The 12,225-nt window shown below is 38.0% G+C and overlaps 1 protein-coding gene across 1 annotated transcript; it reads left to right on the top strand.

The window, feature by feature from the left end:
- Positions 1-1,611: 1,611 nt before the first annotated feature.
- Positions 1,612-10,866, top strand: fam83ga (family with sequence similarity 83 member Ga). The gene is made up of 6 exons (XM_052139762.1): positions 1,612-1,670; positions 1,827-2,294; positions 4,171-4,338; positions 5,684-5,808; positions 6,041-9,392; positions 9,497-10,866. Exons 2-6 carry the CDS (start codon positions 1,836-1,838, stop codon positions 9,896-9,898), a joined length of 4,506 nt encoding a protein of 1,501 aa, XP_051995722.1. The 5' UTR covers positions 1,612-1,670; positions 1,827-1,835; the 3' UTR covers positions 9,899-10,866.
- The last annotated feature ends 1,359 nt before the right edge of the window (positions 10,867-12,225 follow it).

The following is a 12,225-nucleotide window of genomic DNA, read 5'->3' on the forward strand; positions in this document are numbered from 1 at the left end:
ATTTCACTATTGACGAATCCCTGACACTCTGCCTGGACTCCAAATTACGTTTCACAACAGAATAGGCTACATGTGAGAAGTGATACGAGATATGAAAACAGATGCATGGTCATATGTTTTGCATTTCAGATTATGATGTGTATGTTTTTAATCATATATTTTATTGGTTACAATATGAAAAAAGTATCTCCTACTGTAAAATCGACCTATTTGCTTACCTGACAAACCAAGAGAATTGGCAATTTCTCTTCAACTCTTCTCTTTCTCCTCCCGGTTGTGGTACAGTTCAGAGGAAACATCAAAAAGTCACTGGTGCTCCTGCCAATGTTCCACAAATTTTTCCTCTATTTCTTCAGTCGAATGAGACTCTTGCTGACATCGGCAACACATCAGCGCTTCTCTCAGATCATGTCTTTGATAATTAATTCGTCGCTCATAGGAGCGAGCTCTGATTTGCCGGTGATTTCGAGCTTTTGTCGGCGATCTCCACAAAATTGGCGGCAAGTGAAAATCAGGCCTAAAATCGTGTAGTGTAAACTCTGCATTAGGAAAAATTGCTTGTTTTCTGGTAACACAATGTATCAAGATAGTAAAAAATACGTTTCTTTTTTGAAGATTGATAGAGCAACATAATGTAATTTGTGAGAAAAATAAATAAAACGGAAGGTTGTTTTGATAAAAATTTGATTAAAAAAGTTTTTATAAAAGGTGGCAAAGGGCCCTTTCACCACACATTTGGGGTAAATGTTCCCCAGGGGGGTTACAGTGATATCGTGTAGATACTAGTTTTAGTGCAAAATGTGTCAACTAATGCCAATGTTGAGACTGCAAGATGCCTTTTTGAGTAAATAATTAAAACATAATGTCATGCAAATTAACCTCTTAAGAAAAGCATGCAAATTTCCTGTTAATTTTAAACACATTAGGAATTTTATAACACCTCAAGACTTCTATAAACAAATTAATCTCCATTGTAATTGGATCAGTCAATGTGATAAGTAATATGTTTTATATCTCTGTAACAAGTGGGCTTTTTACACCAAATACTATCCTTTCATGTATTGCACAGTTATTACAAAACCTTTGATTTAATGAACTTGAACAAAACTGAAAGTGATAAACAAATATTTTGTCTCAAAATAAATTTGATCAATTCAAGGATTTTCATTAGCTACATAATTTTGCAAAAAATATCATGTTTTAAATATATTCTACATATATAGGCTAATATTACTAATAATATTACTGCAAGTCAGCAACTAAATCCAATTACAAGAATTTGAAATGTAATGCGCTACTCTTCTTTTAGTACTAAAATAAATTACAATAATTCATAATCACATTGGATAACCCTTTATTTTGTTTAAAAAGGGAAGTTGAGCATTGTGAAACACATTTTGTCTTCAATGATTACATCTTACATGTGCTCCAAGTGTTCAGAACAAAATAAACCCCTATGCGAGGTTTGCCTTGTGATGCAGCACCACTGATAATAAGTACGAGCAGTGACACTCAAGTGAAATAACAGCATAAAGATTGTGGTTTCTATTGCTATTGGGTTAGAGTGAGTCACATGACTGAGCTGTGTACGTTTACCTGTTCTTCCATATGCACGCAACACCCTCATAAATAAATACTCTTGACAGCTCCTGCCAGAGGAACGGAAGCACGTAAAACTGACTCTTTTATTATAGCTACCTGAGCTATTTGTATTGTTTTTAATTAGACTTCGACTATCTTGTATGTACAATTGAAACAATGGAATGACACTTCTAAAATTCTGAAGCAAATATTTTTTTAATGTAGCTACTTAAATGTACTTTTAGGCTAAAGCAATGGCACGGTCACAGGTTCAGTGCCTTGATGACAATCACATCAACTTTCGCACTAATGTCTCAAAGCCAGACTTCTTCTACAGCGAGGAGCAAAGACTCGCGCTGGAGACACTCATACAAAGCGGACGGGACGCCTTTGAGGATCACATTAAAACCAACAACATTCGCTGTTTTCTATCGGACCTTGAACTTGAGAGGATTCTTAACACTGCGGAAGCGTATTGCCCGGGTTACCCTGAAAATAATGCTGAACTTAACGGACTCAGTGATGAGGAAGAATTTTCTCTCCAGTACTGGCCGGACCGATCAGACTGTTCTATCCCACAGCTGGATATCGGATGGCCAGACTGGACGTCCTACCGTGGCGTAACCCGTGTTCAAGTGTACACTCAACCCCCTTATGAGGGTCAATCACATATTAAAGAAGTCGTTAGGAAGATGATCGCCCAAGCACATAAGGTAAGGTAGTCGAGAGATAACTGTTCACTGGATATGCTGTGAATCACCTGTTGTGAGCAGGAATCTGCATTGAAATATAAGTGCTTCATGTGGTAACATCTAAATTACATGGTTTTATTGATGTCAAATGTATTATTTAACATCACTTAATCAACCTGAATACATTAGGCTACACCAACAAAATACATATTAAGGATTAGATTAAGTAGAAATAGCTCCTAAAGGTAAAAATGGCAGATTATCACTTTTTACAGTGTGTGGTGTACAAATGAACATATACATTTGTGTTTGTGTGCCTCAGTTCATAAAACAGTATGATATATTTTTAAGATGTCAGTAATCAGTAGGGTTTATCTAATAGGGTGGTTAAACAGTCAAGACCCAATTGACAAACTGTGCCTAATTTGATAAATAGACATAGGAATTGGGGTAGAGGAGGTATGCCAGAATAATTGTTGCAGCAGTGAGGTGTTATGGAAAGTTAGCATTGAAAGCCATGACTAAACATTAGGCAGCTGGAATAAATGGAACACCAATTGAGGTTCTCAGAACAGAAGACTGTTTTTCAGCTGACATGGAAGAAGCAAACATTACATTGTAGCAAACATAGATATTGCTTTGTATACTTCAATAGGTATACATTTCTGCCTCAACCAGAAGGATGATGTCGCGACTAGTTGAATTCGCCTTGACTAATTTGTTCGACTAGTCGACTATTAAAAATCAGTAGTCATGCAACCCATAGTTCAGAGTTGCAAAAGGCATCTGACTAGGTTGTATCCTGTCGCCGTACTTTTTCAACCTTTACGCTGTACATATAGTACAAAAATCGTAAAAAATTTGAGGGATAAAAATCAGCAACCTGCGGTATGCAGACGACACAACTCTAATTGCAGGAAGTTCAGAAGATCTCAAAGCAATGATTGTCAAGATAAAATAAAATAGTGCTGCAGCTGAACTAAAGCTGACAGTAAAACAGATGAAAATCAAGTCAACAGGAATCTTGCAAAGCCGAATTGACAATGAAGAACTAGAGACCATCAAAGATTTTATTTTTCTGGGATCTCAGGTAAGTCAAGATGGCAGATTCAGTGATAAATCATAAAACGTCTATACTCCTAGGAAGGAAAGAAATTGAAAGCCTGGACAAATCGATGTAGTGCAATGACATTTTGTGGACAACAAAGATATGAATCATCAAGGAAATGGTATTTCCTGTAATGATGTATGGATGCTAAAGTTGGACAGTCAAGAAAAATAATAATCGAAAAATGGACGCCTTCGAACTCTGGTGTTGGCTTTTATGCATTCATTGGACTGCCAGAAGAACAAACCAATTCTAAATCAAATTAAGCTAGAAAATTTGCTGTATTAATTTTTGACCAAACACATATTTCAAGCACATAATGAGGAGAAAAAACATCAAGCTTAGGATGATGGAAGGAAATGGAGAAGAGGAACACCAAGATCGAGGTGGCTAAAGAACGATATGAACAGGAGTTTCGAAGACCTAAAGAATGCAATCAGTGTCCAAGACAGTTGGAGGAACTTTATCATTTGGATCACCAAGAGATGGACATGACTGAATGGAAAACATAGGGCAAAGGTGACAAAGTGGCTTCTTTGAAGAAGGACAAATATACATTTGTTTTGATTTCCATTTCTGTTGATTCATTCATACATTTTTAAGTCCTTCCAATATCCCATGTTTTTTTAAGCTGCTCTTTGATTTACTTTTTCAAGGATTTCCAGTCTTTCATTATGTGCTTTTCTATTTAAACAAATTATGAAAATATGTATAAAACAGTGCAAATATTAAACAGTGCTATTAATTTTGCCACAGTTCTTGTTATTATTGACCCTTTTCCCTTTGCAGGTCATTGCAATTGTCATGGACTTGTTTACGGATATTGACATCTTCAAAGATCTCTTGGACGCAAACTACAAGCGGAAGGTTGCTGTGTACATTATGCTAGAGCACACTGGTGTAAAGCACTTCCTGAGAATGTGTGAGAAAGTGGGCATGCACACAGGACATCTCAAGGTACAGTATGTCACATTTAATATTACAAATTCATAAGACCTTCAAAAACAAATTAAGCTGAATTATTTATTAGTTAAGTGGAAACATCAAATCATTATACACCTGCAGTGCTCGAAGTGAAACGAATTTGATGCCGATGTACTGGAAAGAAATTGGTGTATTCCTTCCCTGAACATCAAAAAGTTCCAAACAGCACTAATTCTTTTACTTTATTCTCTTGTTTTCAAACCCCGAAAGACTTGATGCTAGATAGATAAATAGTTTTGCAACATATTTTTGACATTACAAGGAATCATTTGACAGTCAAGGTAAGGGATTTGTTAAAGAGTGATTAAATAAGGGGCCTGGATTGCTCAGTGGTAAAGACGCTGACTACCACCCCTGGAGTTTTCTATTTTGAATCCCAGGGCGTGCTGAGTGTCTCCAGCCAGGTCTCCTAAGCAACCAAATTGGCCCGGTAACTCAGATAACTGCTCTGTACAATTGTGGTGAGAAGAATAGAGTCTCAGAATGCTATTCTGAGATGCGGGTTGGCGCTGTTTTGATGGCATGAGGGGAACCTACACAATATTTGCCAGGTGGTTTTAATGTAGTGGCTGATCAGTGTATATTCAATTAAATTAAATAGCACATATAACAGTACCACAAACAGTTAAGCTTTTACATGTTTAGCAGCTCTTGTCTCCCACAAAAATGAACTTTAAATACTAATAGTGCTGAAATCCATTAATCATGGCAGGCTCACACCCACATTGTGTCTACCTAAAAACATAAAAGAGTAAAACATTTAAGATGTCAAGCACACATGCTGTCATGTGCACCCTTGTGTGATGGTACAGTATATTACTGTAATATACTTACACTGATAAAATCAAGTCACCTCCTTTTCTTGTGGTTCCACTTTAAGTTTTACAGTATCAAAAATAAAAGGTATTTTCAGATGCCAGTAACTATATAATCCTCATTACATCAACATAGTACACATAGTTTGTGTAATCTGTAGTCTCTCATTCCACAGTCATTTTAAAAATATATTTTGAAAACAATTATTTTTGTCATATCCACATGCTATTTTGGTACATATTTTTTATACTGAATTTATACAACCAGAAAACAAAATAACAAGTTGACTTTCTTTCAATTTCTATATGCATATTAGCCAATCATCCATCCATCCATCCATCCATCGTCAACCGCTTATCCTGTGTACAGGGTCGCAGGGGGCTGGAGCCTATCCCAGCTAACATTGGGCGAAAGGCGGGGGACACCCTGGACAGGTCGCCAGTCCATCGCAGGGCTATTAGCCAATCATGCTGAACTATATTTTTCATTGTATTTCCTTTAGAATTTGAGAGTGCGCAGCATCAGAGGGGCAGAATTTTTCAGTCGGTCTTCAAAGCGAGTGTGTGGAAGCCAAAATCAGAAGTTCATGTATATTGATGGAGACAAAGCTGTCTCAGGGTCATATAGGTGAGTCTGGTTAACCCAGTCTAACAAGGTTACGCCTAACCTAATTTCCAATTGCAGTTATAAATACACCCATGATTTACATAAAAAAAAAAAAAACAAATACATAAAAATAATACAAAAAAATTATTATTTAGGCTCTTTAGTATTTATAATAAAACACTAAATGCACTGTTATTTAATATTATTAATATTATTATAAACAATTAAAACAACATGTTTTTTTTTCTTTCAGTTTCACATGGACTGCCTCCAGGCTGGACAGAAACCTCATCACTGTGATCACAGGCCATGCAGTTGACACATTTGACAGATTGTTTCAAGACATGTATGTGATGTCTAATGAGGTGTGCCTAAGCAAAATTAATTTGAGCAGTAAGCCTGAACCTGAGATCCGCTCTCAGACAGTACCCACTCCATTTCCCTCAGCCACTATGGCTCTCAAACTCATTAACCCTAAATACTCTTTGGTCTGTGCCGTCACCACCAATGAACCTGTGTCTGACCAGACGAGTGCCCAGAACAGCAACACCAAGGATCAGATGGAAGCCATCGATCAAATCAAAGATACACCACTAATGCTACCAGTACACCCGGGACTGCACAACCTGGAAAAGGCAAACATGATCCATTATCTGCCAACCTGGCCTGATCCTGAGCCACCGAGTGATGTCATTGGTTTCATTAATATAAGAGACTCCAACAAGACATTGCAAGCTCACCTTATGCGTTCAGAGCTCTTTGAAGTCTCTCAAGCCATCCGATTCAAGGAACCTTTTCGTGAGCCTAAAAAGCCTTTATGTGTGAGTGCTTGTCCCAGTCCCAAATCCCAAACCCCCTCTGATCCTGAAGCTCCAGCTCAGGAGCAAGCGCATACAGAACCCCAGATTAGGTCAGAGGAAACACAGAAGCATTCTAAACATTTTGATCAAAATCAACATCAAAACACTAGCCAGAGCGAGGATCTTATCTTGCCTCTACAATCTCCAAAGCCTGAAAAGGTGCATGTGCTTACCTGTTATAAAGACGATAAAGAAGCCCCATTTGTGACAAATAAAGAGCTGAACTATTTTCCAAATTCAATTTTCTCATCTGCTAAAGATGATAAATTCTCAGATACAAAGCAGACCCTGGATACTCCACAATCTCTGAAATGTCCTGCCCTAAACCCAAACCATTTTGACTTGAAATTATCATTACCAGTGTCCAATACAACTCAATGTGATTCATTTGCACATCAAGAAAGCATCACTATTCAACAAACCTTAAATGACAAAGTCATTTTTGATATTGCCACCGAGGACCACAGAGATACAAAACTAGAGTTAAAAATAAACGAAATACACCAAAACTGGAATGATATACAGATTTCTATCTGTGACTCTACCTTCTCATTGTCTGATGAATACTTTGAGTGTATTGGCCCTATAGCTGACTCAAAGTCTGAAGGAGACCTGGAATCTCTGCGTAATCAGATCAAAAACATTCATCAAAAGCAGGAATTGCCTTCCACGACAGCTCAAGACAGTACAGTCTGCTCAGATGATCAACTAACCTTGATTATTCCAAAACTTTTGAAATCCTCTTGCAGTACTCCATTCAATTTCTCATCAAAAAGGTTTAACACTACAATCCCAACTTCACCTTCCAAAACCACCTCTGACCAAGCAAGTTTAAGCAACTACTATTGTGCACCGACTTCTAACGGTGGTTTCAACTTCTCTTCAACTTCTGAGGAATACTTTGAGTGTAGTGACATGGTGGATTTTGAGTCAGAGTTTGACGGGATGATTCATGAGATGGAACCAAACGTACTGCTCATTGAGGAGGACTTGAACATAAATGCACTAAATGACATGGTCAACGACTCCATGTCCTCTGTATCACAGCAAATACAGAAATTGTCGGAAATGACCATACAGAAAGCTGAGAAACAGTACAACTCTGAGCCAAGCTATGAGAACATGAAAAGTCAGTCTGGATCACAAGAACAGCCAGAAGTCACACACATAATAGAAACTCACATAGATTACAACAACTCGAGGGTAGTTTTACAATCTAAAGATAATAATCAAGCTCAACTGAATGAGAAAGTTAAATCAGGGCCAATACTAGAGAGTGAGTCACCAAGTAAATCTTTGCCAGAACATGAGATAAATACACCTGAGATGTTAGAGATACTGTCTGAAGGACAATCTGTACTGTTAGCTGAGAAAACTAAAAATACGCTACTACAGGACTCACAGCCCCATGAATGCCTGGATATGATATGTGCTTCCATCCTCAGACCTTCAGAAGCGAATGTTGTCAGCAAATCACATTCGACCACAGATAGTGAATCTGTCCAGAGCTCAACTTTGCAGGATAAAGCAGCTTTAACTTCTGTAATCCCAGAGATGACAGCTGTGACAAAGTCTGTAGAATCACACAAGAGTGAGGAACTGCAAAACTCATTAGCTGATTTACATTCTGGATCAAATCATTCATCCAGCCTTGAGGAAGCTGAGAAAAAGCGCAACTCTGATCCAAGCTATCAGAACATGAAAGCAGTTGATGAACCTAAAATGCAGTCTAGATCACAGGAACAGACTGCAATTCAACACGCAATAGAGACGATGGCTCACAGTCACTTGCAGGCAGACTCTCGAGTAGTTTTTTGGTCTGAAGATGATACTCAATTGGATGAAAAAGTTCAAAGACTTCAAACACAAGAGCCTGAAATTAAATCAGGGCCAATAGTAGAGAGGGAGTCACTCTGTAGCTCTGTGCCAGAAAAGATAAATACACCTCGGAAAGTATTAGAGAAACCGGCCAAAGGACAGTTAGGTGAGAAAACTGAAAAAACACCAATGCAGCACTTAGAATTTGGGGTACGTCTAGATTTAATATGTGAGGGACCGTTGGTACAGGTAGCTGAGAAAATTGAAAAACTGCCACTACTCAAACCGTATGTTGTCGGCAAATCACAGTTGGCAACATACAGTGAATCTGTCAGGAGCTTGACACTGCAGGATGTAACCCCTGTAGTAACAAAGAAAATTGTGGTGACAAAGTCCATAGAGTTGCATAAGAACATTGATGAACTGCAAAAGTCATTGGCTGATTTAGATTCTGGATCAAATCATTCATCCAACCTCAAATCTTCAGACCAGGTGAATGAAGAAATAAGGTTGCAAAAGGGTGAGGTCAGCCATCAAACAGTGTTAAAGAGAAAATGTGAGGAAGACAGTCCAATAGAAGACTCTCTGAAAATGCCCAAACAGTTTGAATCTGTTGAGCTGTTGATTGTAGAGGAGTCTGATATCCAAGAGACTACCAAGAACCATTGTGATCACAAAAGAACAAGAGCTACAATGAGCAAAGAAAAAAGACTGAGCAAACCTGAGCCTACAGAGCTTAAGATCATCAATAATGGAAAGCAAATAGATAATAAGCTAGATCATGATCTTTACAGTAAGTTTGGAAAGAAAACTTGTCACTCAACAGCTCTGGTTGAGGAGAGCCAAGAAGGGGAGCATATTTGTGCAAATCAAGTAAAAAAGAACCTGCCAGAGGCAAAACCCAAGCTGGAGTGTCCAGTTAGGAAGGTAAGAATTAATTACTATACCAGGCAGAAAGACTAGCTTAAAAAATATTTAAAAACTAGTGTGAGGGAAAATGTTACTAATTGTTTTTCATTTCTTGATCCTAGCAACCACGTCAAGCACCAACCCGAGAAAGACAAGCCAGAGGAGGCTTAGCTAAATTACCCATCACCAAACCAGACAGTAGCAATCGCTCACTTAGGCCTCCAGTCCCTAAAGCTGGAACATACAAAAACTCACCTGGAAAACCTCTGGGGCAGAATAAGCCTAGCATTACTGCTTCTCCATCTCCTGAAAAATTGTCCACAGGAGGAACCGCTACATTTAGGTCAACGCACATGCAGCAAAGACCCCCTTGGACAGTCAACACATCAATAGGTCCCATCTCTCCCCCAAAACAGCCTCAGGTCAAGCTGAATAAACCTAAGATCAGGCAATCAGATGAGGCAAACTCTAAGATACATTCTGCATCCACAACAAAGCGTAGTTGTAAGTCTTTTGGAATTTAGCTTCCAAGACAAATAAAGAACTTGAAGCAAACATTTATAAATAAAAATCCTCCATGCAACTAGAAAAAGGCAACTTGAAAAGAAAAAGAGACAAAGTTTAAAGCTGTTAGATGGCATGCAATGTGAAAAAAATGAAACCATAAAAAACTTGACACATCTGCATTCTGTTATATTCAGTGTGTTGCGTCTAGGTTATTGCAAAAATGCATTTGATCTGAACAGACTCTTTATCAAAATCAAACTATTTGATTTTCATTTTGCATATTTATATCTGTGAGTGCAACAAATGTAATGATTTGCAATAGAAAACTGTACTTAGTAAGGGTACTTTTTTTGTTGTTTTTCTTTTTTTATTGTTTTATGTAGCTGAAGTCACAGACCTGCATTATATGTTTTTTCCCATTTACCTAATGGCATAACTGTGCCCTCTCATAATGCACCAAATGAAACATGGGTTTTCCCTGCACAAACAGGTTTTATTTTTACTTCAACAAAATGTTGCATGAAATTTATCGGCACAAACAGCCGTATGATTGTCACTATTTATATGTAAATCTTCTATTTCCTCATTCATCTTAATGGAAATAAAATTCACAGCTCACACATGATCTATTATGCCTTCTCCATATACAAAATTTTATGGCTCGTGCCCCAGTTAAAAGGATCTACCGATGCCTACTGCTCCAGACTGCATTTATATAAAGGCCAGACACTAAAGACTGTTCTCTTGTAGATTGATTTGTTTAATTATTGACACATATCTTCCAAGACAGTGTTTGTTTTGTTGCTGCTGGTCATATTTGAAGATGTTTTAATCGTCACGTTGACAACTGAAAATGTTTTTTTCAGCTGACTGCACATTTGTATAGACATACTGTGCTGTAGTGCTACAAAGAGGTTATAAAGTAATTTCCAGAAGCTTTGTACTGTGTTTTACATGGAAGTTAGATTAGTCATCTGCATGTCTTTCCAACATGTCTACATCAGTTTTATGCTTACAGAGCAGGCAAATAAGAGTCATATCAGCATTAGCAAGAAAATTCATAGCAGATAGTGACAATGAGGTAATTTGCAATGTCACTATAGAAATGAGAACACCACCAAACCTATTTTGTTCATAATGTGTTCCAGCCAGTTTAACGTGTACTTGACATTATACTCTGGAATTGATTCAGAACAAGCTTATGGGAGGAACACGAGTATCTAAAACCCTCCTCAAGCTTTGTGAAACCTATATCTCACAATTAAAAAAAAAAGATCTTTCATGGATGGAACTCTGTTTGGCTCAAGCTGATACAGTTCTGTGAAAAAGTATGTACCCCCATCCTGATTTCTTCTGTTTTTGTGTATATCTCATACTAAATAAAAAAAATTCAAACAAAATCTATCATAAAACAAAGGCAATCTGAGTAAACCAAAAATATAGTTTTTAAATGATAATGTTATTTATTGAAGCAAAAAGTTATCCAATACCTAATGGGCCTGCGTGAAAAAGTATTTGCCCCCTTAGTTACTAAATCCTCAAATCTATGAAGCTGCATTCATAATGGGGTTCAGCTGGACTAGACACACCCAGTCCTGATTACTGCCAGCCCTGTTCAATCAAATCAACACCTACATAGAACATTTACAGCAGCATGAAGTTGGCCAAAAGGTCTCAACCTGTAGCACACTATGCCAAGGTTGAAAGAAATTCTAGAAATTATGAGGAAAAAAGTGATTGAAATACATTAGTCTGGGAAGGGTTACAAAGCTATTTCAAAGGCTCTGGGACACCAAAGAACCACAGTGAGAGCCATTATCTCTAAATGGAGAAAACATGGCACAGTAGTGAACCTTCCCAGAAGTGGTCGTCCTTCCAAAACTCCTCCAAGAGCACAGCGACGACTCATCCGGGAAGTCACAAAAAAGCCAAGGACAACATCCAATGAACAGCAGGCCTCTCTCATATCAATAAAGGTCACCGTTCATGACTCCACTATCAGAAAGACACTGTCCAAAAATACCATCCATGGAAGTGTGACGAAGTGAAAACAACTTCTGACCCAGAAGAACATTAAGGCTCGTCTGATTTTGCCAAAGCACACCTTGATGATCTTTAAAGCTTTTGGGAGAATGTTCTGAGGACTGATGAGTCGAAAGTGGAACTGTTTCGAAGACAGGGGTCCCATTACAAATCAAACACAGAATTCCCCAAAAAGAACACCACACCTATGGTTAAGCATGGTGGTGGTAGTGTGATAGTGTGGGGATACTTTGCTGCTTCAGGGTGATGCAGTCAGTGAGGGAAATATGAATTCTGCTCTCTACCAGAAAATCCGGTCATC

The sequence above is a fragment of the Xyrauchen texanus genome, chromosome 12 (assembly GCF_025860055.1).
Source record: "Xyrauchen texanus isolate HMW12.3.18 chromosome 12, RBS_HiC_50CHRs, whole genome shotgun sequence".
NCBI classification, from domain to species: domain Eukaryota; kingdom Metazoa; phylum Chordata; class Actinopteri; order Cypriniformes; family Catostomidae; genus Xyrauchen; species Xyrauchen texanus.

Excerpts from the sequence above, each read along its gene's own strand:
- fam83ga (XM_052139762.1), top strand. The coding sequence starts at position 1,836 with ATGGCACGGTCACAGGTTCAGTGCCTTGATGACAATCACATCAACTTT. Across the intron at positions 2,295-4,170 it reads TGATCGCCCAAGCACATAAG|GTCATTGCAATTGTCATGGA; the intron begins GTAAGGTAGTCG and ends TTCCCTTTGCAG. Across the intron at positions 4,339-5,683 it reads TGCACACAGGACATCTCAAG|AATTTGAGAGTGCGCAGCAT; the intron begins GTACAGTATGTC and ends TATTTCCTTTAG.